This window comes from Spermophilus citellus, assembly GCF_964194105.1.
Source record: "Spermophilus citellus genome assembly, chromosome: 12".
NCBI classification, from domain to species: Eukaryota; Metazoa; Chordata; class Mammalia; order Rodentia; family Sciuridae; genus Spermophilus; species Spermophilus citellus.
In genome coordinates, this window is record NC_138198.1 from 5,371,197 (window position 1) to 5,395,838 (window position 24,642).

The 24,642-nt window shown below is 55.4% G+C and overlaps 1 protein-coding gene across 1 annotated transcript; it reads left to right on the forward strand.

Moving 5' to 3' along the window:
• Positions 1 to 3,403: 3,403 nt before the first annotated feature.
• LOC308632096 (obscurin-like) lies at positions 3,404 to 16,868 on the forward strand (the record flags this gene model as incomplete). Its single annotated transcript, XM_081263769.1, has 13 exons — positions 3,404 to 3,457; positions 3,844 to 4,017; positions 4,875 to 5,031; positions 5,418 to 5,534; positions 5,625 to 5,789; positions 5,925 to 6,083; positions 6,271 to 6,448; positions 6,911 to 7,000; positions 11,632 to 11,799; positions 12,063 to 12,165; positions 12,462 to 12,591; positions 13,366 to 13,477; positions 16,789 to 16,868. The coding sequence occupies exons 3-13, from the start codon at positions 4,921 to 4,923 to the stop codon at positions 16,866 to 16,868; spliced, it is 1,413 nt and encodes a 470-aa protein (XP_081119895.1). The 5' UTR covers positions 3,404 to 3,457; positions 3,844 to 4,017; positions 4,875 to 4,920.
• Positions 16,869 to 24,642: the final 7,774 nt, after the last annotated feature.

A 24,642-nucleotide genomic window follows, 5' to 3' on the forward strand; every position in this document is an offset into this window, starting at 1 on the left:
GGGAACTCCACCAGCACCCCCCCCCAAGTGCCAGAGAACTCCCCCAGCACCCACCCCCCCAGTGCCAGGGAACTCCACCAGCACCCACCCCCCAGTGCCAGGGAACTCCCCCAGCACCCACCCGCCCAGTGCCAGAAACTCCCCCAGCACCCCCCCCCCAGTGCCAGGAAACTCCACCAGCACCCCCCCCCGAGTGCCAGGGAACTCCCCCAGCACCCCCCCCATTGCCAGGGAACTCCACCAGCACCCCCCCCCCAGTGCCAGGGAACTCCCCCAGCAACCCCCCCAGTGCCAGGGAACTCCCCCAGCAACCCCCCCAGTGCCAGGGAACTCCCCCAGCACCCCCCCCAGTGCCAGGGAACTCCCCCAGGAACCCCCCCAGTGCCAGGGAACTCCCCCAGCACCCACCCCCCAGTGCCAGGGAACTCCCCCAGCAGCCACCCCCCCAGTGCCAGAAACTCCCCCAGCACCCCCCACCAGTGCCAGGAAACTCCACCAGTACCCCCCCCTTGAGTGCCAGGGAACTCCCCCAGCACCCCCCCCAGTGCCAGGGAACTCCCCCAGCAACCCCCCCCAGTGCCAGGGAACTCCACCAGCACCCACCCCCAGTGCCAGGGAACTCCCCCAGGACCCCCCCCCTGTGCCAGGGAACTCCCCCAGCACCCCCCCCCTGTGCCAGGGAACTCACCAAGCACCCCCCCAGTGCCAGGGAACTCCCCCAGTACCCCCCCCCAGTGCCAGGGAACTCCCCCAGCACCCCCCCCCAGTGCCAGGGAACTCCACCAGCACCACCACCCAGTGCCAGGGAACTCACCCAGCACCCCCCCCCCAGTGCCAGGGAACTCCCCCAGCACCACCCCCAGTGCCAGGGAACTCCCCCAGCACCCCCCCCCCTGTGCCAGGGAACTCACCGAGCACCCCCCCAGTGCCAGGGAACTCCCCCAGTACCCCCCCCCCAGTGCCAGGGAACTCCCCCAGCAACGCCCCCAGTGCCAGGGAACTCCACCAGCACCACCCCCCAGTGCCAGGGAACTCACCCAGCACCCCCCCCCAGTGCCAGGGAACTCCCCCAGCACCACCCCCAGTGCCAGGGAACTCCACCAGCACCCCCCCCCAGTGCCAGGGAACTCCACCAGCACCCACCCCCCAGTGCCAGGAAACTCCCCCAGCACCCACCGCCCCAGTGCCAGGGAACTCCAACAGCACCCCCTCCCAGTGCCAGGGAACTCACCCAGCACCCCCCCCCCGTGCCAGGGAACTCACACAGCACCCCCCCCAGTACCAGGGAACTCACCCAGCACCCCCCCCAGTGCCAGGGAACTCCACCAGCACCACACCCCAGTGCCAGGGAACTCCCCCAGCACCCACCCCAGTGCCAGGGAACTCCCCCAGCACCACCCCCCAGTGCCAGGGAACTCCCCCAGCAACCCCCCCCCAGTGCCAGGGAACTCCCCCAGCCCCCCCCCAGTGCCGGGAAAATCCCCCAGCACCCCCCCAGTGCCAGGGAACTCCCCCAGCACCCACCCCAGTGCCAGGGAACTCCACCAGCACCCCCCCTCCAGTGCCAGGGAACTCCACCAGCACCCACCCCCAGTGCCAGGGAACTCCCCCAGCACCGCCCCCAGTGCCAGGAAACTCCCCAGCTCCCCCCAGTGCCAGGGAACTCCCCCAGCACCCCCCCCTGTGCCAGGGAACTCACCCAGCACCCCCCCCCCAGTGCCAGGGAACTCCCCCAGTACCCCCCCCCAGTGCCAGGGAACTCCCCCAGCAACCCCCCCAGTGCCAGGAAACTCCACCAGCACCCCCCCAGTGCCAGGGAACTCCCCCAGCACCCCCCCGCAGTGCCAGGAAACTCCCCCAGCACCCACCCCCAGTGCCAGGAAACTCCCCCAGCACCCCCCCCCAGTGCCAGGGAACTCACCCAGCACCCCCCCCAGTGCCAGGGAACTCACACAGCACCCCCCCAGTGCCAGGGAACTCACCCAGCACCACCCCCAGTGCCAGGGAACTCACCCAGCACCCCCCCCAGTGCCAGGGAACTCACCCAGCACCCCCCCCCAGTACCAGGGAACTCACCCAGCACCCCCCCCAGTGTCAGGGAACTCCCCCAGCACCCACCCCCAGTGCCAGGGAACTCACCCAGCACACCCCCCCCCAGTGCCAGGGAACTCACCCAGCACCCCCCCCCAGTGCAGGGAACTCACCCAGCACCCCCCCCAGTGCCAGGGAACTCACACAGCACCCCCCCAGTGCCAGGGAACTCACCCAGCACCACCCCCAGTGCCAGGGAACTCACCCAGCACCCCCCCCAGTGCCAGGGAACTCACCCAGCACCCCCCCCCCCAGTACCAGGGAACTCACCCAGCACCCCCCCCCAGTGTCAGGGAACTCCCCCAGCACCCACCCCCAGTGCCAGGGAACTCACCCAGCACACCCCCCCCCAGTGCCAGGGAACTCACCCAGCACCCCCCCAGTGCCAGGGAACTCCCCCAGCACCCCCCCCAGTGCCAGGGAACTCACCCAGTACCCCCGCCCCCAGTGCCAGGGAACTCACCCAGCACCCCCCCCAGTGCCAGGGAACTCCCCCAGCACCCACCCCCAGTGCCAGGAAACTCCCCCAGCACCCCCCCCAGTGCCAGGGAACTCCCCCAGTACCCCTTCCCCCAGTGCCAGGGAACTCCCCCAGCAACGCCCCCAGTGCCAGGGAACTCCACCAGCACCACCCCCCAGTGCCAGGGAACTCACCCAGCACCCCACCCCAGTGCCAGGGAACTCCCCCAGCACCACCCCCAGTGCCAGGGAACTCCACCAGCACCCCCCCCCCAGTGCCAGGGAACTTTACCAGCACCCACCCCCCAGTGCCAGGGAACTCCCCCAGCACCCACCCCCCCAGTGCCAGGGAACTCCACCAGCACCCCCTCCCAGTGCCAGGGAACTCCACCAGCACCCACCCCCCAGTGCCAGGGAACTCCCCAGCACCCACCCCCCCAGTGCCAGAAACTCCCCCAGCACCCCCCCCCAGTGCCAGGAAACTCCACCAGCACCCCCCCCCCGAGTGCCAGGGAACTCCCCCAGCACCCCCCCCCAGTGCCAGGGAACTCCCCCAGCAACCCCCCCAGTGCCAGGGAACTCCCCCAGCACCCCCCCAGTGCCAGGGAACTCCCCCAGCAACCCCCCCAGTGCCAGGGAACTCCCCCAGCACCCCCCCCCCAGTGCCAGGGAACTCCCCCAGCAACCCCCCCAGTGCCAGGGAACTCCCCCAGCACCCCCCCCAGTGCCAGGGAACTCCCCCAGCAACCCCCCCCCAGTGCCAGGGAACTCCCCCAGCACCCACCCCCCCAGTGCCAGGGAACTCCCCCAGCACCCACCCCCAGTGCCAGGGAACTCACACAGCACACAGTGAGGCCCCCGAATTCCCCGAGGCCGTGTCCGAGGATGAGTACAAGACCAGGCTGAGGTATGTGTTGGGGAGGGTTGAGGGTGGAGCCACAGCTGGCTGCTGGGCCTCAAGGGCCAGCTGGCGTTCTGCCCTGCTTCTTCATGGGGGACCTGTGCTTGCTGAAGCTGTGTGAGCCTCCTTAGGTCACGGTCCTGCCCCTGGTGTCTGCAGCTGTGCCCTCCCAGAGCCTCGTGCGGGAGGGCTTCCTGGGGAAGAAGTGGTGCCCTTGCTCCACCACCTACCCACTTTCTGAAGCTTGGTGACAGGCTCCTGATCACAGGAACCCCGTTTAACTGCAGTGCAAGGGAGCAAGCTCTCCATGTGTCCCTAGTCCCCATGTGGAGACTAGGGACAGTGGGAGCAGGGCAGCTGCTGGGCACCCCCTGATGCCACTCTTCCGCCAGCTCTGTCATCCAGGAGCTGCTGAGCTCAGAGCAGACCTTCGTGGGTGAGCTTCAGTTCCTCCAAAGCCACTACATACAGCAACTGGACCGTGCTCCCCGAGCACCAGCAGCCGTGGCCAGCCAGAAGGCAGTCATTTTTCGCAATGTGCAGGACATCAGTCGCTTCCACAGCAGGTAGGCAAGGCCACACACATGCATGTGAGGTGCACGCACAGCTGTGGGTCAGGCCTCGTGGAGGGTGACACTCAGCAGCTGGGGTAGGAACTCGATTTACCCATGGGCACATCCCACTTGTGTGATGCCCCAGTGACAGACGCTCGCCATATGGGTTGAAGGCTGCAGAATACCTGCCACCCATGAGCACTCACACAGGCCCATGTGCATGCACATGAATGTACACGGGCACATGGGAAGTCCCATGTGCACACCACATATGCTCACGCACCCAGCCTCAAATGTGCGTGCACATGTGCTTGATATGTGTGTGCACATAGTGTACATGTGTGCACACATACATATGTGAATCCTGTACAAAAATGTGCATACATGCTGGATACACATAGATATGTGCACTCACATGCATGCTGATCTCCATGCACGTGCACTCTTGCACACTCACACAAGCATTTGAGTGCATGTGTGTGCCATGTGCACATCCACAGACACATTCAGGCAAACACATGCACACATATTATACACACATGCCACACATGCATGGTCACATCTGCACACTTGTGTATACATGCACAGTCACATGCATGCACACATGCACCCACACACGTGCACATGTACATGCATGTACCCACATATACATGCTCACATACTACACATCTGCACACTCGTGGGCAAGTGTACATACCCATGCACTTCTGTACGTGCCCACGTGTCTGCACACCCAGCTTAGTATACTCAATCTCACAGGCCCAGAACCCACTCCTGGGCAAGAACCATAGCCTCTCAAGGAGAGGGCCCAGGACTGGGCTATGAGCTGTGCCTGACCCTGTCCCTGACCCTGTCCCTCTCTGTGGCAGCTTCTTGCAGGACCTGCAGCGCTGTGACACAGATGACGATGTGGCCATGTGCTTCATCAAGAACCAGGAAGCCTTTGAGAAGTACCTGGAGTTCCTGGTGGGCCGTGTGCAGGCAGAGTCTGTGGTTGTCAGCACGCCCGTCCAGGAGTTCTACAAGGTGCCTGTGCCTGGCTCCATGGAGTTGGCCACCGGGCTCCTCCCTGGCTGCTCCCAGGCCTAGTGCTGGCCTTGACTCCCACCAGAAAACTCACTGACCTGAAAGTCCCCTGAGGCTTAGCCCTTGTCTGTGCTCATGGCCTTAGTTCATATTCCCTAATTTCTTCCCCCACAGTCCCCAGGGCCCCTTGAGCCTTGTAGCTCTGTGCTCCTGGGCTGGCCACTTCACTGCCCAAGTTCTGTGCATGCCTCCGGCTAGATGGTAACACAGCCATTGTCCAGGTTCAGGGCCAGGTGTGAGAGTGCCCCTGAGATGTCCTCTACTGTCAGGATGCCCTAACTGGGGCTGTGCTTTCTTGCCCGAAACCCGCCCTGTGGTGCCTACAGAAATGCGCTGAGGAAATGCTGTCCGCTGGGGACCCCTCGCAGCCACCCCCACCCCCACTGCAGCACTACCTGGAGCAGCCGGTGGAGTGGGTGCAGAAGTACCAGGCTCTGCTCAAGGTGGGAAGCCCTGTCCTGCCCCAGCCTTGAATATCCAGGCCAGGCCTTGGGGCTGAAGCCGTCTGGGTCCTGACCCTTGGTCCGCCTCAGGAGCTGATCCGCAACAAGGCCCGGAACCGGCAGAACTGCGCCCTTCTGGAGCAGGCCTACGCAGTCGTGTCAGCGCTGCCCCAGCGTGCTGAGAACAAGCTGCATGTGTCCCTCATGGAGAACTACCCCGGCACCCTGGAGGCCCTGGGGGAGCCCATCCGCCAGGTGGGGGGACTTGCGTCTGCTGCCATGTGGTGGGGTGTGGCTTTTGTGGGTGCTGGGCTCATAGATGACCCTGGGGTCTGCGCCCAGGGATGGGGCCAGGCAACCACAGTCCAACCACATCTACTCATACCCCAGGGCCACTTCATTGTGTGGGAGGGCGCACCAGGGGCCCGCATGCCTTGGAAGGGCCACAATCGCCATGTCTTCCTGTTTCGGAACCACCTGGTGATCTGCAAGCCCCGACGAGACTCGCGCACCGACACCTTCAGCTATGTGTTCCGGAATATGATGAAGGTCTGTGGTGCCAGGGGCTGGGGGTGTCATGCAGGCCAGTGGAGGTTTCCCTGTTCCTGGGCTCCAGGGTGGCCACTGGAGCAGAACTTGCCATTGTTCTGGGGTGACCTGGGCATGGCCCTACTGGACCCTGTCTGTCTGGGGATGCTTAGCTCTGTCCTCCCACTAATGTTGCACCCCTCAACAGTTAAGCAGCATCGACTTGAACGACCAGGTGGAAGGAGACGACCGTGCCTTCGAGGTGTGGCATGAGCGGGAGGACTCTGTGCGCAAGTACCTGCTGCAGGCGCGCACAGTCATCATCAAGCACTCCTGGGTGAAGGAGATCAGCGGCATCCAGCAGCGCCTGGCCCTGCCTGTGTGGCGTGAGTGTCCCTGGTGCTGTGCTGGGGTGGGGACCTGAACATCACTTAGATGCCCAGAGGGCTGCACCCAGGCCGGGCACGTGGGCATGGGTTGTTTTTTGCACTGGTGGCTTGGTTCTCCCCTTGTTCAGATCTAGCTGAGGGACTGGTGGCTTTGGCCTCCCAGGGAGCCCCAGAGCAGGTGTTGAGCTGATCCTAACTCAAATGGGGGACACAAAGGGATGTAGTGGGGACACGGCATAGCTCCAGACTTGGGGTATCTGACCAGGTCATGTTTGGGTGTGATGGTCTTGCACCTTGGTCTGTCCCTGCCTCGTGCAGCCACACCCAGCTTAGTCAGTAACCAGGCCCTTGGATGTGGGGCCACTGCTGTTGTTGGGGGCAATTTGCCAGGGTGCACCCAGGGGACATAGGCCTGACATCCCACCCTCAGAGTCCTCAGACCCCCACATGTGTCCTCAGGTCCTCCGGAATTTGAAGAGGAACTGGCTGACTACACGGCTGAGCTGGGGGAAACTGTAAAGCTGGCACACCCAAGCCTATTGTCAGCTGGTACAAAGGTACCTGCCAGGGCCTACAGACTGATCCTTCACAGGAACCCCCACCAGGGGTGGGCCGCACGGGGGCTGAGGACAGCATGGGGTCTGGTCAGTGGGCTGGGCATGGGGAACAAGAGACAGTCCAGGCCTGTTCAAGGGCAAACATCCTGGGGATGGACAGTGAACAGGTGGTGCCATGGCCACCCTGGGGAATGAGCAGGGTGAGGAGTCAGCACAGGGCCGAGACAGACATGCCTGAGGGCAGCCGAGAGAGCACCAGGACCACAGAGGGGGCCACAGGCAGGCACCTGGGTGCAGGAGAGGCCTGTGAGCTTAATGGGCCAGGAAGGGTGCTGATCACACTGCACCTTCAGGGTCACGGAGCACAGGCCTTACATGGCTCAGGGATGGGAGCTGCCAAGGTCAAGGGAGGTCAGGTGTCTCCCAGGCCTGTCTCAATTGACACTGCCACAGGATTGGGGTCCTGAGACCATCCTCACTTCCTGCACCACCATAGGCTTGGGGTCCTGAGACCACTCTCACTTCTGACGTCCAGTTCACTGGTCCCCAAGGTTGCCTTCAGGTTCAGTGATTCACCAGAAGGTCTTGGAGTTCAGAGCTATTATGCTCAGGGTTAGCATAAAGACAAGACTGCAGCCCCTGAGAAAAAAGAAGAGCACTTCGGGAGGGTCCAATGTCACCACTTATGAGCTGCCAGCCTCCCGCTCCCAGTGCAGTGAGGAAGAGCACCTTCTCCTCCCAGTGACACCTGAGAACCCAAACAGACCTATGCCAACCAGGAGGCTTAATGAGACTTGACGTCAGCATTTGTCACTGGAACTCTGTCAGACCTGCATGGCTGACCGCTCATGTGGCTGACCTCAGGCTCTAGTCCTCCTGAAGTCAAGATTAATGGCCTGAAGCCCACTATGAATCTCACATTAGCATAGAAGACAACATGGAGCTCCACTAGGAAGCTCATTGTTAGTGTAGACGCCAGTGTGGCCTGGGTCATCCATCAGGAATCTCCTCATTGGTGTAGATGCCAGTGTGGCCCAGGAATCTCGTTATTGCCATAGACACCAGCGTGGCCCTAGTCATCCACTGGGAATCTCGTCAAAGGTGTAGACACCAGCATGGCCCAGGTCACCCACAGGAATTTTGTCATTGGCATAGATGCCAGCATGGCCTGGGTCACCTACTAGGAATCTTGTTGGCGTAGATGCTGGCTTGGCCTAGAGCATCCATCAGGAATCTCATTATTGGTAGAGATGCCAGCATTGCCCTGGTCACCCACCAGGAATCTCATCATTGGCATAGAAGCCTTCGTGGCCTGGAGCATCCTCCAGGAATCTGTTCATTGGTGTAGACACAGCATGGCCTGGGTCACCTACTAGGAATCTCATCATTGGCATAGACACTGGCATGGCCTGGGTTACCTACTAGGAATCTCGTCGTTGGCATAGACACTGGCATGGCCTGGGTCACCTACTAGGGATCTCCTCAATGGCATAGACACAGAATGGCCTGAGAATCCCCCCAGGAATCTCATTGTTGGCATAGATGCTGGTGTGGCCCAGGTCACCTACTAAGAGTCTCCTCATTGGCATAGATGCCAGTATGGCACGGGTCACCCACCAGGAATCTCCTAGTTGGTGTAGAGGCTAGCATGGGCCAGAGCCTCTTCCATGAATGCCATTGTAAAATAGAGTGTCCAGTCTGGCCCTGAGCCACAAACCCCTAGGCTAGCCCATCTGTTGTGGCCCAAGGTTCCAGAAAATCCGAGGCTCTTCCCTGGCAGACTGTTCTCGGGTCCCGAGGCACCTTGCTGGTGCCAGGGATCAACATGATTCCTTTGGGCAGCACGGAGCATTGACTACATGGAAACCTCATGGTCTTGTGAGCAGCAGGGGGCATGGTTCAGATCTGTCATCTGTCACCTTGGCTGTAGTGCCAAGGGCCTGCTTAGGGACATGGCATCATGTTGGTGGTGGCCATGGTTGCATCCTGGATGCATTTTGAAGGCAGAGCCAGCCAGATTTGCTGATGGGTTGCATGGGGTGTGTGGAAGAGAGATGGCATCCAGGGAGCAGCACAGGGGTTGTGGACAGCAGAGGCCACTGGTCCTATTCACAGAGGTGGGGCAGACCCACAGGGAGGCAGGCTGGTACATCCTGAGCTGGGCAGGGAGGAAAGAAACCCAGATTTGTGAGGTTTTGAAGAATCCAGGTGCCCATTGGGCTCCAGGTGGTTATGGAGGGGATAGCTTGAGAATAAATCTAGAGCTTAGGAGAGATGTCTGGCTGGAGGTGAGAGATGGCAGGCAGGTCCTTGGCATACAGTGTGTCTGAAACTATGGGTCAGGTCTAGTGCACAGCCCTCAAAACAATTCCAGCAGCTCAGGAGACTGAGACAGGAGGATGCAAGTTTAAAGCAGCCTCAGAAACCTAGCAAGGCCCTAAGCAACTTAGTAAGACCCTGTCTCTAAATAAAATGTAGAAAGGGCTGGGGATGTGATTCAGGCCCTTGGGTTCAATCCCTGATGAGAGAGAGAGAGAGAGAGAGAGAGAGAGACTGAGGTCAGTTTGAATGTGGAATGAGTGTGAAGAGATGAGGTTCAGGCTTCAAGGCTTGGGATCTGGGATTCACAGAGTCAGAGAGGTGAGGAACATAAGTGAAGGGGCGGCAAGCCAGAGAGATGGGAGGGACCCCAGGAAGCTAGCGAGGAAGGGCGGCCAGGCAGAGAGGGCCCAGGAGTGCCCAGAGCTCTGGCCAGCCCCCAAAACAATGAATGAGTCCAGCTTCCCTTTCCTGGGTGATGAGGCTAGCAAGCTGCCATGTCAGTGGGCTTCAGTTTAGCTAGACCATGCGAACCCAAGCCCATGAGTGGAGACCCTTGGATCCAGATTCTCATGGAGTCAGTTGCCTTGCATCAGGGAGTGGAGTGGAGAGCGGAGCCCACCCTGCCCTTGGGGGACATCCACTCATTCAGGAAGCTCTCTTCCTTTTGATGAATGCGGCTGGGCAGCCCTTATCTCTTGTTCCTCAGGGAGTCCTATTGGCCTATCCCTGAGTGGAAGATCACAAGGCCTCACTGGGTTGGGCATCTGGTTTCCTCCAAAGCCCCACTGCATGCTGAGAGCCGATTTTCAAAAGTGGTATCTGACAGCCATGTCTGGCAGGGGATAAGTCCCAGACCCAGGGGACGCTTCACTCATCAAGGGCTCTAGCCGAGAAACGGTCTGTCTCAGGAACGTGCGACGTGTCTTGGTCTGTTTCCTGATGTGCCAACAAGACACCTGAGTCTGGGTTACTTATAAAGTGAAGAGATTGTTTGCAGATTGAAAGTCCAAAGGGCATGGTGCCATCTGGTGGGGTTCCCCTTGGTGGCCTCATGACTTCGTGGGAGTCTTGCCAGGGGAAAGGAGCAGTTGCAGTGACAGGAAGAGAGGGGCTCAGGACCAGGCTGGCTTTTATAGCAGCTTGCTGACCTCTGGAGACCAGCACCCATCCCTTCCCAAGTCAGTGCCCTCAGTGACTGATTTCAGTTCTGCCGGACCCCACCTCTCAGGAGGGCAGCGCTCCCAGGGCACCCCATTCAGAGCCACTCCATCCAGAGCTGCTGGGCTTGCATGACCTATGTATGTGCCTACCACCTGGGGCCACGGGGGCAGCAAGTGGATAGAGCTGGTGGTGATCACTCTAGCGGCCAGCTCCCTTTGGCCATTTCTGCTGGCCATACAAGGCCATCAAGTTGCGATTCATCTTCTCATTACCTTGGCCGCCTCTGTGTTATAGCAAGGCCTGGCACTTCCTCTGCCAGCCACGCAAAGGCTGGGAAGTTGGGGTGTGGCGTCCACGCTCTACTGCCAGGTCTTTGCGTGGAGCTGTCCCAGCTTAGCTGGTTAACTGTCAAACCAAATGGCCATGCCACTTGCAGCAGCCCCTGGGTCAACAAGGGCACATTGCACTAGTGGCCTCAGGAAGACCAGCAGGATGCCTGGCTCCCCCTGAGCAGAAGGCTGGTGCTAAGGGTCCACCATGTGTGAACTCAGAGTCACACGCAGTTTCAGGCCAGAGTTCAGATGCAGACATTATCGCCATGGCACCCAGAGGTCCCTGTCCACAACTGGGTGTCCTGGTGCCTGTGTCCAGCAGAGCCATGGAAATCTGAGTTCCTTCTCGAAGCCCCCTGCAGATTGGATGGGTAGAAGGGCCCTCCATCCCTCTGCATGCTGTGATGAGGGACCAGGTGTGGGTGGGAGGGAAGGGGTGTTAGGCAGTGGATTATGTAGCTGTAGGCTTGGTGGGATTGAGTGAGAATGGGCCCATAGCCAGGGAGCTGGGCATGATCAGCACATGGGAGGTCCGCAGGGAGTCACACTGGGGTGGTGGGGCTACCACGGACTTAGCTGTCCATGTGGATGTCTTCTGTCAGGTTCAGGTCTTTCCACCTGGCCCTGCCTCTAGCTAATGTCCAAGGTGGACATAGAGACACAGAGACAGAGGTCTGGGCCACACCAGAGAGAAAGAGAGAGAAACAGAGACAGACCCAGAGAGGTGCAGGCCAGCCCCAGCCTCTCATCCACCGGGGCAGGCTTACAAGGTCCCTGCTCGACGACAGCCCTCACTCCTCCCTTCTAGATGGGAAGCCAGTGGAAGTGGACCCTCACCACATCCTCATCGAAGACCCAGATGGCTCCTGCACCCTCATCTTGGACAACCTGACTGGGGTCGACTCTGGCCAGTACATGTGCTTTGCGGCCAGTGCCGCTGGCAGTGCCAGCACCCTGGGAAAGATCCTGGTGCAAGGTGAGCCTGGAGGCCCGTGGGGCAGGGAGACACCCTGACCAAGCCCACCACGTGGCTCTGGTGGATGGGTGGAAGGGCCCTCCATCCCTCTGCTTGCTGTGATGAGGGACTGGGTGTGGGTGGGAGGGAAGGGCAGGCAGGCAGGCATGTGGGGGTGGAAGCCCTATGTGGTCATGGGCTCACTTAGGGCTCAGGAAGGAATGTGGGGGCTCAGACACCCCCAGCTCCATCAGAGTGGCTCCCTGTCTCTCTCCACCCTGCAGTCCCCCCACGGTTTGTGAACAAGGTCCGGGCCTCGCCCTTTGTGGAGGGAGAGGATGCCCAGCTCACCTGCACCATTGAAGGCGCCCCACACCCTCAGACCAGGTGGGCCAGCACATGGTGGGGCAGCAGGGGAGGGGCTTCAGGCTCTTGTCTGCAACACAAGGGTTGTGCAGCTGTACGGGGCTGGGCACAGTGACTGTCTGATCACTGAAGAGAGGGCATTGTGGGGCTGAGACCCACTGGGCATGGGGCCTCTGCCACAAGATAGCATGGCCAAGCTGGATGTGGACATCCACAGGGTGGGTTCACCAAGGACTGTAGAATCTGGGCCAGGGCAGCGGGTCTGCAGCACAGGGAATGTCACACCCTGCCTCATGGACTCTTGGGACGGGTTCTAGGTGGTACAAAGATGGGGCCCTGCTGACTGCGGGCAACAAGTACCAGATGCTGAGTGAGCCCCGCAGCGGCCTGCTGGTGCTTGTGGTCAGAGCAGCTGGCAAGGATGACCTGGGACACTATGAATGCGAGGTAAGACGGGTGGGCAAGGGGCCTCATGGCCAGCTGTCCACTAGGGCTTGACAAGGGAAGGGCCTGGGCCCTTGGCACAGGCCCAGAGACACCAGGCCACTGTCACCCATCATCCCCAACCCACCACACCATGTCTGGCCTTGCTCCTCTTCCACACGAGGCTGAGCCCTGCCACCTGCCATTGTTCCCACCCTCTCAAAGAAGCCCTTTGGTTTTTGCCTTTCTAGGGAACCCAGTGCTGACCTCAACTTTCATCCATTTATGTAAAAAGTAGTGTTAGTTTCCACCTTTTCCTGGTGTCACATAGGTGGGACCCTACAGAGGGAAGAGCTGCCCTGTCCCTGTTCATTGTCCGGAGGCCCAAGGCTGGGGCTCCTGAAGGCAAGGCCCAGTCTGAGCCTCTGGTCTTCAGGGCCTGTCCTGGCACACAGTGACATTGAGCAGGTGTGTGCCCGCTACAGGGCCCCCAAGACCCCCAGGCTCCAGTCTCTGGCTCTTGTCTAGAGGCCAGCCTCCTGCATGTGGGCCCCACATGCAAGTTCCAGGAGGCAGGGAGACCCAGCCAGCTCTGCACTTCAGGGGCTCAGAGCCACACACGGCCAGCAGCCATCTGCACAGCGCAAGATGCCTGGGCGAGGCCCTGGCTGGGAGCCCTGTCCCCTTTGGGGGACACAGTCTCAGTGGGGACCTCAAACTAAAGACCACCAGAGTGGACAAGAGACAGCTAGGTCCCTTGAGGATAGGGGTCCTGAGTGGTTTCTGTCCATCCTGCAGCTGGTGAACCGGCTTGGCTCCACTCGTGGTGGTGGGGAGCTGTACATGCAGAGCCCTGTGCTGCCGGCCTGGGAGCAGCGCCACAGGGAGCAGACTGTGGCTGCCATAGAAGGTAGGTGCCACCGAGCCTGTTGCCCATGCTGCCTAGGTGGGTCCTCAGGCTTGAGCCTTGTGTCACAGCTGCACAGCCAGCCAGGACTGGGGGGCAGCAGACCCACCATGTCTCAGAGCGGGTGCACTTCCTGCAGGGGTGGCTGGGCAGGCATTTTGGGCAGATGACCTGGCTAGAAGAGGAGGCTGCGGGGAGGAGACCAGAGGCTGCAGGCCACGTGGTCTCAGAACCTGTGGGGCAGGCGGAGGTGGCCAGGAACCCGGAATGAGCGCTGGAGAGGCTGCTTTGTGGTGGGGAAGTGTGAGCCCTGCCCCTGGCCTGCAGGATAACCCCCCTCTGACCCAGGGCAGCCTTCCTGGCAGTGGTCACACAGGCCTCCTGCAGGCAGCAGCTGGGATGGGCTGCACTTCTAGAGAAGGGGGTTTCCCCCTGAGGGCAGAGGCAGGACAGTAGGACATCTGGGGAAGGGCGTCTACACTGAGGGCAGAGGGCAGGACAGTAGGACGTCTGGGGAAGGGCATCTACACTGAGGGCAGAGGCAGGACAGTAGGACGTCTGGGGAAGGGTGTCTCCACTGAGGGCAGAGGCAGGACAGTAGGACGTCTGGGGAAGGGCGTCTACACTGAGGGCAGAGGCAGGACAGTAGGACATCTGGGGAAGGGCGTCTACACTGAGGGCAGAGGGCAGGACAGTAGGACGTCTGGGGAAGGGCATCTACACTGAGGGCAGAGGCAGGACAGTAGGACATCTGGGGAAGGGTGTCTCCACTGAGGGCAGAGGCAGGACAGTAGGACGTCTGGGGAAGGGCATCTACACTGAGGGCAGAGGCAGGACAGTAGGACGTCTGGGGAAGGGCATCTACACTGAGGGCAGAGGCAGGACAGTAGGACGTCTGGGGAAGGGCATCTACACTGAGGGCAGAGGCAGGACAGTAGGACGTCTGGGGAAGGGCATCTACACTGAGGGCAGAGGCAGGACAGTAGGACGTCTGGGGAAGGGCATCTACACTGAGGGCAGAGGCAGGACAGTAGGACGTCTGGGGAAGGGCATCTACACTGAGGGCAGAGGCAGGACAGTAGGACGTCTGGGGAAGGGTGTCTCCACTGAGGGCAGAGGCAGGACAGTAGGACGTCTGGGGAAGGGCATCTACACTGAGGGCAGAGGGCAGGACAGTAGGACGTCTGGGGAAGGGGCATCTCCACTGAGGGTAGAGGGCAGGACAGTAGGACATCTGGGGAAGGGCGTCTACACTGAGGGCAGAGGGCAGGACAGTAGGACGTCTGGGGAAGGGCATCTACACTGAGGGCAGAGGCAGGACAGTAGGACGTCTGGGGAAGGGTGTCTCCACTGAGGGCAGAGGCAGGACAGTAGGATGTCTGGGGAAGGGGCATCTCCACTGAGGGTAGAGGGCAGGACAGTAGGACATCTGGGGAAGGGGCATATACACTGAGGGCAAAGGGCAGGACAGTAGGACGTCTGGGGAAGGGCGTCTACACTGAGGGCAGAGGACAGGACAGTAGGATGTCTGAGGAAGGGCGTCTGGGTATAAACACACTTGCCTGAGCATAGCCTGTGCAAGCAATGCACACAGATAAACACACACAAGCCTGAGCACAGCCTGTGCAAGCAATGCACATATATAAGCACACACTGCCTGAGCACAGCCTGTGCAAGCAATGCACACATATAAACACACACAAGCCTGAGCACAGCCTGTGCAAGCAATGCACACAGATAAACACACACAAGCCTGAGCACAGCCTGTGCAAGCAATGCACACATATAAGCACACACAAGCCTGAGCACAGCCTGTGCAAGCAATGCACACATATAAATGCACACACACACCTGAACACAGCCTGTGCAAGCAATGCACACATATAAACGCACACATGCCTCAGCACAGCCTGTGCAAGCAATGCACACTTATAAATGCATACCCACACGTGAGCACAGCCTGTGCAAGCAATGCACACATATAAACACACACATGCCTGAGCACAGCATGTGTAAATAATGCACACATATAAACACACACTCCTGAGCACAGCTTATGCAAGCAATGTACACATATAAACACACACATACTGCCTGAGCACAGCCTGTGCAAGCAGTGCACACATATAAGCACACACACACACTGCCTGAGCACAGCCTGTGCAAGCAATGCACACATATAAGCACACACTGCCTGAGCACAGCCTGTGCAAGCAATGCACGCATAAGTATGCACACACGCCTGAGCACAGCCTGTGCAAACAATGCACACATATAAACACACACAAGCCTGAGCACAGCCTGTGCAAACAATGCACACATATAAACGCACACACACTCCTGAACACAGCCTGTGCAAGCAATGCACACTTATAAACACACACATGCCTGGGCACAGCTTGTGCAAGCAATGCACACATATAAACACACATGCCTGAGCAAACACATGTACATGTGCTGATGTGCACATACATGTATACACACTTGTGTGTGTGAATGTGTGTGCAGCGTGTCTGAGCATGCATATGTGTGCAGACAAGTACACCTGTGTGCACATTTGTATGCAAGGTACATCCATGTGCAGGCACACAAATGTAGCCAGTGTGACCTCCAATGCACACACACACAGACAGTGTCTAACTCTTGTGCTCATCATCTGCGACAAGCTTGAAATGCCATAAGTTGCCTAGGGAAAGCCTGTCTCAGTGTTGCAGTGCAGTGAAGCAGAAAGTCCCCTGGTCCAGAAGATGTGGGACCATGTCCCAGTACAGGCCGCTTGGCTTTGCTGGCCACCTCCTCCACCTTCCCATTGAGCAGTGAGAGGGCTGCTGAGCCTGGAGATGGCCTGCAGTAGTCAAGCCCAGGCCTGCCCAGAGGTCAAGGGAAGAGGCCTCAAGGTGGTTGGGAGTAGGTGCTGCCTGGTTCCAGATGAGTTTCATCCTCTCTGGAACTCCAGTCCCCAGCAGCAAGATGGAAACATAGGCCCCATGGGCTGGCTTTGGTAAGGGCAACAGCTGGGAAAACCAGGAAAGGCCACACAGTTGGGACAGCTGCCCTTCACACTCAGACCTCAGGCACCCACCACATGCATGGGGCTCAGATGTGCCACGTGCAGCACTCTGGTGCCCCCTCCCCTGGAGACACTCACCACATGCATGGGGTTCAGATGTCCACATTCAGGACTCTTGTATCCCTCTCCCCTGGAGACACCTTTTGGACTTGAACTCATTTTGTGGCAAAGGCATCAACCATCCTGGCCCCATTGTGGCTGGTGGCCCACTGCACGGCCACAGGCTACTCTTCCCTTTCCCTAGGCCTCAGGGCTATGTTGGGCTACATGTTTGAGGAATTCACAGGCTTATGTCAGCATGAGGAAAAGCCTGGGCCCTTTTGAGTAGGCAACAGATGCCAGCTCGTTCTCCTCCCCACAGCTCCTGTGGCGCTCAGGAGGGAGAGTGGGCTATCCTTGGGGTGCCTGCTGTCACACCCCAGCCCCTCAGGGCAGACGCTTTCACCCGTCTGTAGCTGAGGAAACTGGACCTCCTAGCTGAGACAGGCTGCCCAGGGACACATGGCCAGTGCTCCTAAGCCCAGCAGATGGCTGCACTGCAGTGCCATCAGGGAGTCAGCCCCAGGCACTGGCTTCTCTGTAACCCTTGCTATTCTGACTGTTTTCTTTGTAGTCACTGCGCAGGCGACTAAAGTCCCCAAGAAAACCGTCATCATGTAAGTGCAGGCGTGTTCCTAACCCGTCCTCGGACTGCAGTGCCCTGCATGCCACTAACCTTCCTGGACCTTGCTGTGTGTCCTGGCCACTTGCAGTGGCTGCACTAACAGCCTGGCTCACTTCTGGCCACCAGTGCCTTGCAGATTTCTCACACAGCCGTGGCCTCAGGTCCCTCCACACATCATGGCTCTCTTGCTCTGCACACAACACAATGGCTCACCAGAGTCGCACCACTAGGGTGGGGCTAGAACTGAGCCACTTCCCTCAGAAGACTAGAGACAGACTCTTATCCCTTGGTACCCCAGGTCTGGGACGGTATCATCCAACAGAACTTGCTGCAGTGGTGAGAGTATTCTCTCTACACTGCCCAGTGTGGCAGCCACTAGCCACATGTGTCTGTTGAGTACTTGAAGTGTCTAGTGCAGCTTAAGAAATGAATTTTAGGGGCTAGAATTGTGGCTCAGTGGTAGAGCACTTGCCTGGCATGTGTGAGGCCCTGGGTTTGATCCACAGCACTGCACATAAATATATAAATAAAATAAAAAGATCCATTTACAACTAATTTTTTTTTTTAATGAAGGCATTTTAGCAGTCTCCAAACCCAAGCCTAACCAAGGTTCAGGGAAGTGAGGAGGCTTAGGGTGGCTCCCAGAAGTCAGCTGAGAGCCCATTTCCCCAGAGCCATGCCCGTGGGCTCTTTGTCCTTCAGTACCTTCATGCTGTAGAAAATCTGGGCATGTTGGTGAGCTGACTTGGGGGATCAGAGCTGGGTGAACTCACAGAACATAGGCTTGCTTATGACCTGGACAGTCCTGGAGACTTGCAGAGGAGGTATGCAGGTGGAGGTGTGGGGATCTGTAGGCAGGACTGGCTGAGGATTCTATAGGTTACAGGCTGGGATGCTCCAGGATAGAAACCTCCATTCCCCAGGGGCTGAGCAGCCGCCAGAAGGGCCTGAAGGTAGCTGTGCTACAGAAGAATTCTGTCATCAGAATTGATGAGGCCCTGGGTTAACTCTTCCCTGACCTCCCTTCTCCCCAGAAGTAGGCTTCTCCTACTGTGCCACCCAACAGATGGGAACAGTTGGGTGGTAGAGTGCCATCCTGGGTACAAGCAGGTGTTCTAGGGCCTCAGACAGGTTATTGCTCCCTTCCCTCCACAGGAGGAGCATTGTAGAGATGGAGCCAGATCCCATTTGGGAAGCTTCAGAGGCGACCTGAGGGGGACTGGGGATCAGAAACATTCTGGGAAGTACCCACCTTCATCCTGCAGAGAAGGCTGTGCCCCCTCAGCTTTGGCCCTCAATAGGCCACCAGGAGCCTCAACCTCCCCACCAGTCAGTGGAGTAGGAGATTCCCTTCCTCCTGGACAAGAGATAGGGAATGTAGGGTTCATCACTGCTGTGCACCTTGAGGGTGCCCATGTGTCTCTGGACCCGTCCCTGGGAGCAACTCTTCCTGGAGCCCCGAAGTTAGAGCAAGAAATAAAAATAAGTGCTGAGAGAGAAAGAGAGATAGGCAGTGCCTTGGTCAAAGCACCAAGTCCTGACCATGGGTAGATCCTCAGCTGAGCCCCGTGGACTTGCCTCCCTCAGCTGGAGCCTGCTCCCTGCTCATGGCCCACTTTACCTCAGCTCCTGCTAGAGCCAGGATCACTGGCAGCAGAGGAGGACCTGGGCTAACCAGTGCATTGCTGACCCTTGGATCTGGGCATTTTTGAGCCTTTCCCCCTGTCCATGCCTGTAAAGGGGATCAGAACCACTGAGGGCCCTTGCTGAGACAGGCCAGGGCTGCAGAGTCGCTGGCCCTCCCAGCATGCACTCCTGAGCTGTTGGCCTTGAGCTCTGCCCCTCCCATCTTGGGAGATGCCAGCCAGGCGGGGGACATGGCCATGTGGAGCTCAGTGTTCAGCCAGTCTTCCCCTTGGCCTGATGGGGCCTCACTGGCCTTAGATCCAGAGGCCAGGAGCCCAGGCCACAGGCCAGCAGCCTGTCACTTGCCAAGGACTTCACGACATGCGGGCACTTCCTGGTAGCAGGCTGGGCACCCTGCCTGAGGTACAGAGCAGAAAGCCTGCTGAAGAGGGGGACGGGGAGACAGTGCAGTGGTATGTGTGGGCACCCATAATAGCACTCATGGTGTGGAAATGTCTTGTCTTTTCTTTTGCACTCCGTATTTTGGGGCATTCTGTTGAATGCATATTTTGCAAATTGCCTGCTTGCGGACAGAATCACCCTTTGGAAATGTGTTCCTGTGATAGTAGGTGCTACTCCATCCGTTGCAGGCACCTACCTGGTTTACTTGTTCTCCTGTGCATTGAGATGTTTTCTGTTTTATGATTCCATCAAACACTCCTCTCGTCTGTCCTAGTGCATAGGTGCATACAGCTGACAGCAGGTTTGCTAGGTCAGGGGCATGTGCACACATTCTGCCTCACACACCAGGAGCAGCTAGGCAGCGACGCCCCATCCACTCAACCAATAGCCATGAAATTACCTCCTGTTGAAAGCTGATTAATGCTACGGACTGAATTGTGACCTACTGCCACCAAATCAATATGTTGAAGCTCTCATCTCCAATGGGATGGTCTTTACAGCTAAGGCCTTTGAGATGTTATAGGGTTAGATGAGGTCACAATGGTGGGGCCCCAATAATGGTATGAGTGGCCTTATAAGGAGATGAAGATGTAAAAATACCAAGACAGTTCCCCTCCCCTCTTCCCCCCCCCCCCACACACACACATGGTGAGACAATGGCCATCTGAAATCCAAGAAGAGGGCCCTGGCCAGGAACCAACCCTGCTGGCGTCTTGATCTCAGACTTCTAGCCTCCAGAACTGAGAATATTAATTTCAGTTATTTGAGCCACCCAGACTATAATATTTTGGTTTTCATTGAGGGGGCTACCAGGGATTGAACTCAGAGGCACTCGACCCTGAGCCACATCTGCAACCCAATTTTGTATTTGATTTAGAGACAGGGTCTCACTAAGTCTCTTAGCGCCTCTGTTTTACTGAGGCTGGCTTTGAACTCATGATCCTCCTGCCTCAACCTCCCAAGCTTCTGGGATTACAGACGTGCACCGCCACATCTGGATGATATTTTGTTATGGCAGCGTGAGCAGACTAATACAATACACCTCAACTAGGAAACTATATATTTTGTTGGTAATGGCAAAAAATTTGTTGCCTTAGTTCATAAATTTTTCCCAAAATAGTTTTTTTATTTCAATTGACATTTATTTCACAGAAAGTTGAGTTCATCAATCTGAATTGGAGTGACATTCCTGCATTAATATTATTTTTTAAATTATGTTAATATTCCAGGCCTTGATACATTCAACTTTTTATAGTTTTACAGTAAGAAATGTTGCAGAACTAATGGTACTTTCTACTTTTGTCTGTTGGTATTACAAATATCCTCTACTTGTGCATTAAAAAAATAATAATTACAAAACATTGTAAAATTCTAATTTAAATCTCTTATATTACTTGGATAATCTTTATTATGACTTTACTGTGGGTGCTATCATTGGCTATATAAGATTACAAGTTTTATATTTAAAAGTAATTAATATAGTATCATCTAGTTTTGACAAAAGTCACCACAACTTTATAGAGAATGTTTTCCCTTCTTTGAGGGAAAAAGACAAAAACAAAAACTAATTCCTTCTTCTAGTTAAGCTATCTTCCAGAGTGTCAATAACTTTCTGAGATTTACTATAGTTGCTTTCTTATAGATTGTAGAAATAAATAAAGACATACACTTTCATCTTCAAAAAAAATCCTTTTTAATAAGTTTTTCCCCAAGAGTAAATGTCAAATTTTTTATCATATGTAACTGATTCATAATTCTGTCTTATGTTTTCCCATCGATGATTACAATTTTTTATATTCGAATTATGAATTTACCAGGATATAGTTGCCCATTCTGATAAAAAATGTTCAGTACTTTCACCTTTTAATGACTTTGAAGTAAGATTTGCATTCAACATTTACATAATTAACAACAAAAATACACTAATTTTTTTCTGAAAACAGAAAGTTATTTCATTCTAGAAATAGACATTATCTGCTTCATTGTAAGTTATTGCAATTTTTAGATTTTTTGGGGGGGTACATTTTACAAATTCATTCCCAAACCCTTCACCAGAAATATAAACCTTTCGTTAATACTTTTAAAAAGCACCAAATATTCTTTCAGTTTCATTTTTTCCCCTTGAAATATAGCCTTCTGGAACCTTTTGCCAGTTATTCCCTTTTCTGTTCCCAAGGCTACTGTCCCCTGTAGTCTCAAGATACCATGTCTTTAGGGACATCCTTTTGACCTTGATCTAGTATCCTCTTGATATATTCCTTTGTTTTGCTGGAGTACATTCCACAGTAGCTTTCTGAGAAAAGGTATTTGCTAAGTGAGCTCCTCAGGAACTTGCATGACTAAAAGCACAATCTGTTCACCCTTCCCTTGAGAGCTCAGCCTCCTGGGACTAGCCAGGGTCTAAGTGAGACATGGATTCCCAGTCTCGGGACCCAAATCACCTCTGATTTCTTGTGGAATGTCTGAGGTTCGTGGCTCTTAGCTTAAGTTCCTTTTTCCTCACTGTAAGACATTGGGCTCTTCCTCCATCTGTGCATTTTGACATTTTAGGATCTGTGCTTTGGGGAGGGTCTTTTTTCACTCTGCAGGGAACTCAGCAAGTTCCCTCCACCTGGAAACTCAGGTTTGGCAATGTGCTTCTTGGTTTCCCTGATCCCCACGGGATGGATTCCTCTGTTCAGGTGCCGACCCCCCGGGGTAATCCTCTCATGCTGTTTGCTTTTCTACCCCACTTCCCTTCATTTTCTGTTTGTTATCTGGGAGATGGTCTCTATTCTTCTTCCATCATCTCCACTAAGATTTTTATTTCTATGTTCATATTTTTTAGGATTTAAGACCTGTTTTCATTGCAAGAATATCTCTTTTTGTTTTTCCTTTTTTTTTAAATTTCTTAGGGGTAATATTTCCCTTTATTTTTTGAGGATTAAAGCAGGTTTGGGGAATTTTAATTTTCATCTTTTTTTTTTTAAGAGAGAGTGAGAGAGGGGAGAGAGAGAGAGAGAGAGAGAGAGAGAGAGAGAGAGAGAGAATTTTTAATATTTTTTAGTTCTCGGCGGACACAACATCTTTGTTGGTATGTGGTGCTGAGGATCGAACCTGGGCCGCACGCATGCCAGGCGAGCGCGCTACCACTTGAGCCACATCCCCAGCCCCTAATTTTCATCTTTAGATACTTTTCCTCTTTTCTCCCTTTTAGTCCCCCCTCTGTTTTGCACTTGAACTTGATCTCTTCTCCTCCTGTCAGGAGCTCTCTTTCTTCAAGTCTCTGATGGTTGGTGGCATGTTCTTAAAAGAATGTACTGAAGAGCTGACAGGAACACCCGGGGTGGGCAGGGGGACAGGCAGGTGGCTGGGGGTTCCAGAAAGTGGCTACGAGTCACCTGGGCCATTTCACCCAGGACTTTCTTTCGTCTTGGGCTGGAGTTTCTCTGGGGTCACTGGGTCCCTGACCTGGAGGTGGGTGCATGGATGCCAATGTTCCTGGGGAAGAGGGGCAGCGCAGGTCAGCTCCTAGGAGGATCCCTTCCCCAGGACCCTGCTGCTCCATGACTCAGCTGCCCTCAGCAGGGAGTGGACAGGCAGGCGTGTGCAGGCCAAGGGCAGCACAGTGTGCTGCAAGGCCCTGGGACTCGGGTTTGCAGGCTTCCCATAGGAGCTCCCTAACAGTCCCGTGTGCAGCAGCAACTACATCCCTGACTTCCAGGATACCAGGTGCTGGTGGTCCTGCTCTCTCTGTGACACTGAATCCTTTATTCCTCTCATCTCCAGCACCCAAGATGCAGTGACCTCTGCCTTTCTCTCTGCCCTTGTGGATCTGTGCCTTCCTTTCAGGCCTTCTCCATCTTCAGTAACTTTGGGAAGAAAATCAAAGTCAAAGTTAGTCCAGTCCTTTGTTTTCATAATTTGGATAGCTCATGATACCTTGCATTGAGACCATTTGTCTTTCCTAAAATGAACAGATATATATATTATTAATTTCAAAGAAAAGTGGTGGGCTTACTTGTGTTCGTAGTCGAATATTGGAGGCAATTGTTACTTGAAAATTGAGCCATCCTGGGGACAATGACACATGCCTGTACTCCCAGCAGTTGAGGAGGCTGAGGCAGGAGGATCACAAGTTTGAGGCCAGCCTCGCCAATTTAGCAAAGCCCTAAGCAACTTAGAGAGATTCTATCTCAAAATCAAAATAAGAAGATAGGGGGGTGTAGCTGAGTGGTAAAGCAACCCTGAGTTCAATCCCCAGCACAAAATAAATTAAAAGTTGGATCATTAAGGATTGAAAGTGGTAAACACTTATTTTATCAGAAGAGGCAGTGCCAAAGTTGATGGTCCAAATACAGAAAACCCATAATCATCAATGAGAAACGTGTAGCATGAGAGAAATCATTTGGAAATAAGCTTATCAAATAATAGTAACAAATTAACATTTGGAAGGCATCATCACAACTTAAAAGCTTTATGGCGTCATTAAAAAATAACTTGGCCATTTCAGGCATCACACACTTATTCAAATTTTAAAAACAATAAGTTTGAATTGTGGGCAGTATCATTGCAGTCTCAATTTTTGCAAAGTTTGTTACAAAATATATATTTGACTGAAATAAGGAAACAATGGGGAAGCTACTACATTAAGACAGTAAATTTTCAATCCTAACTTGGGAAGATTCCAATCTTTGGCTAAAAAAATTTTTATGATTTACTTAAATTGTAAAATCTAATATTTTAAAGATAACTTCCTGGGTTTGTGATGTTAAAACTATGTATATCTCAAATAAATTTTTTAAAAAACTATGTATCTCACTTTACTGTCAGTGCTCATAAAACATGGTTCCAGTGAGAAATAGTTAAACACACACCTGCTGTAGTTTGGCCCTCGAGTGTCCCCTAAGGCCCCTGGTTGAAGGCTTTGGGGCCAGCTTGTGATGCTACCGGGGGTGGTAGAAGCTTTAGGGGGCGGGGCCTAGTGGGAGGAGGTTAGGTCATAAAGAGGGTGCTCTTAAAGGAAACGTTAGGGCTCTGGCCCTTCCTCTCTTCCTCCACTTTCCCAGGTACCATGAGGTAAGCCGTCTCCTCTGCCACGTGCCACTGCCATGATGCTCTGCTTGACCACAGGTCCAAAGCAACAGGGCCAAGCAGCCATGGGCTGAAACCTCTGACACCATGAGCCAAAATATACCTCCCTTCCTTATAAGTTGATTTATCTCAGGAATTTGTTACAGCAACAGAAACCTGATTCACATGGTATCTTATTTGGTGTTGTCTTGATGGCACAATGTAACATTTCAGTCCAGCTAGATGGTAGGGGAAAAAATTAGGTTGGTTTAATTTACTACTAGCCACAAAGCT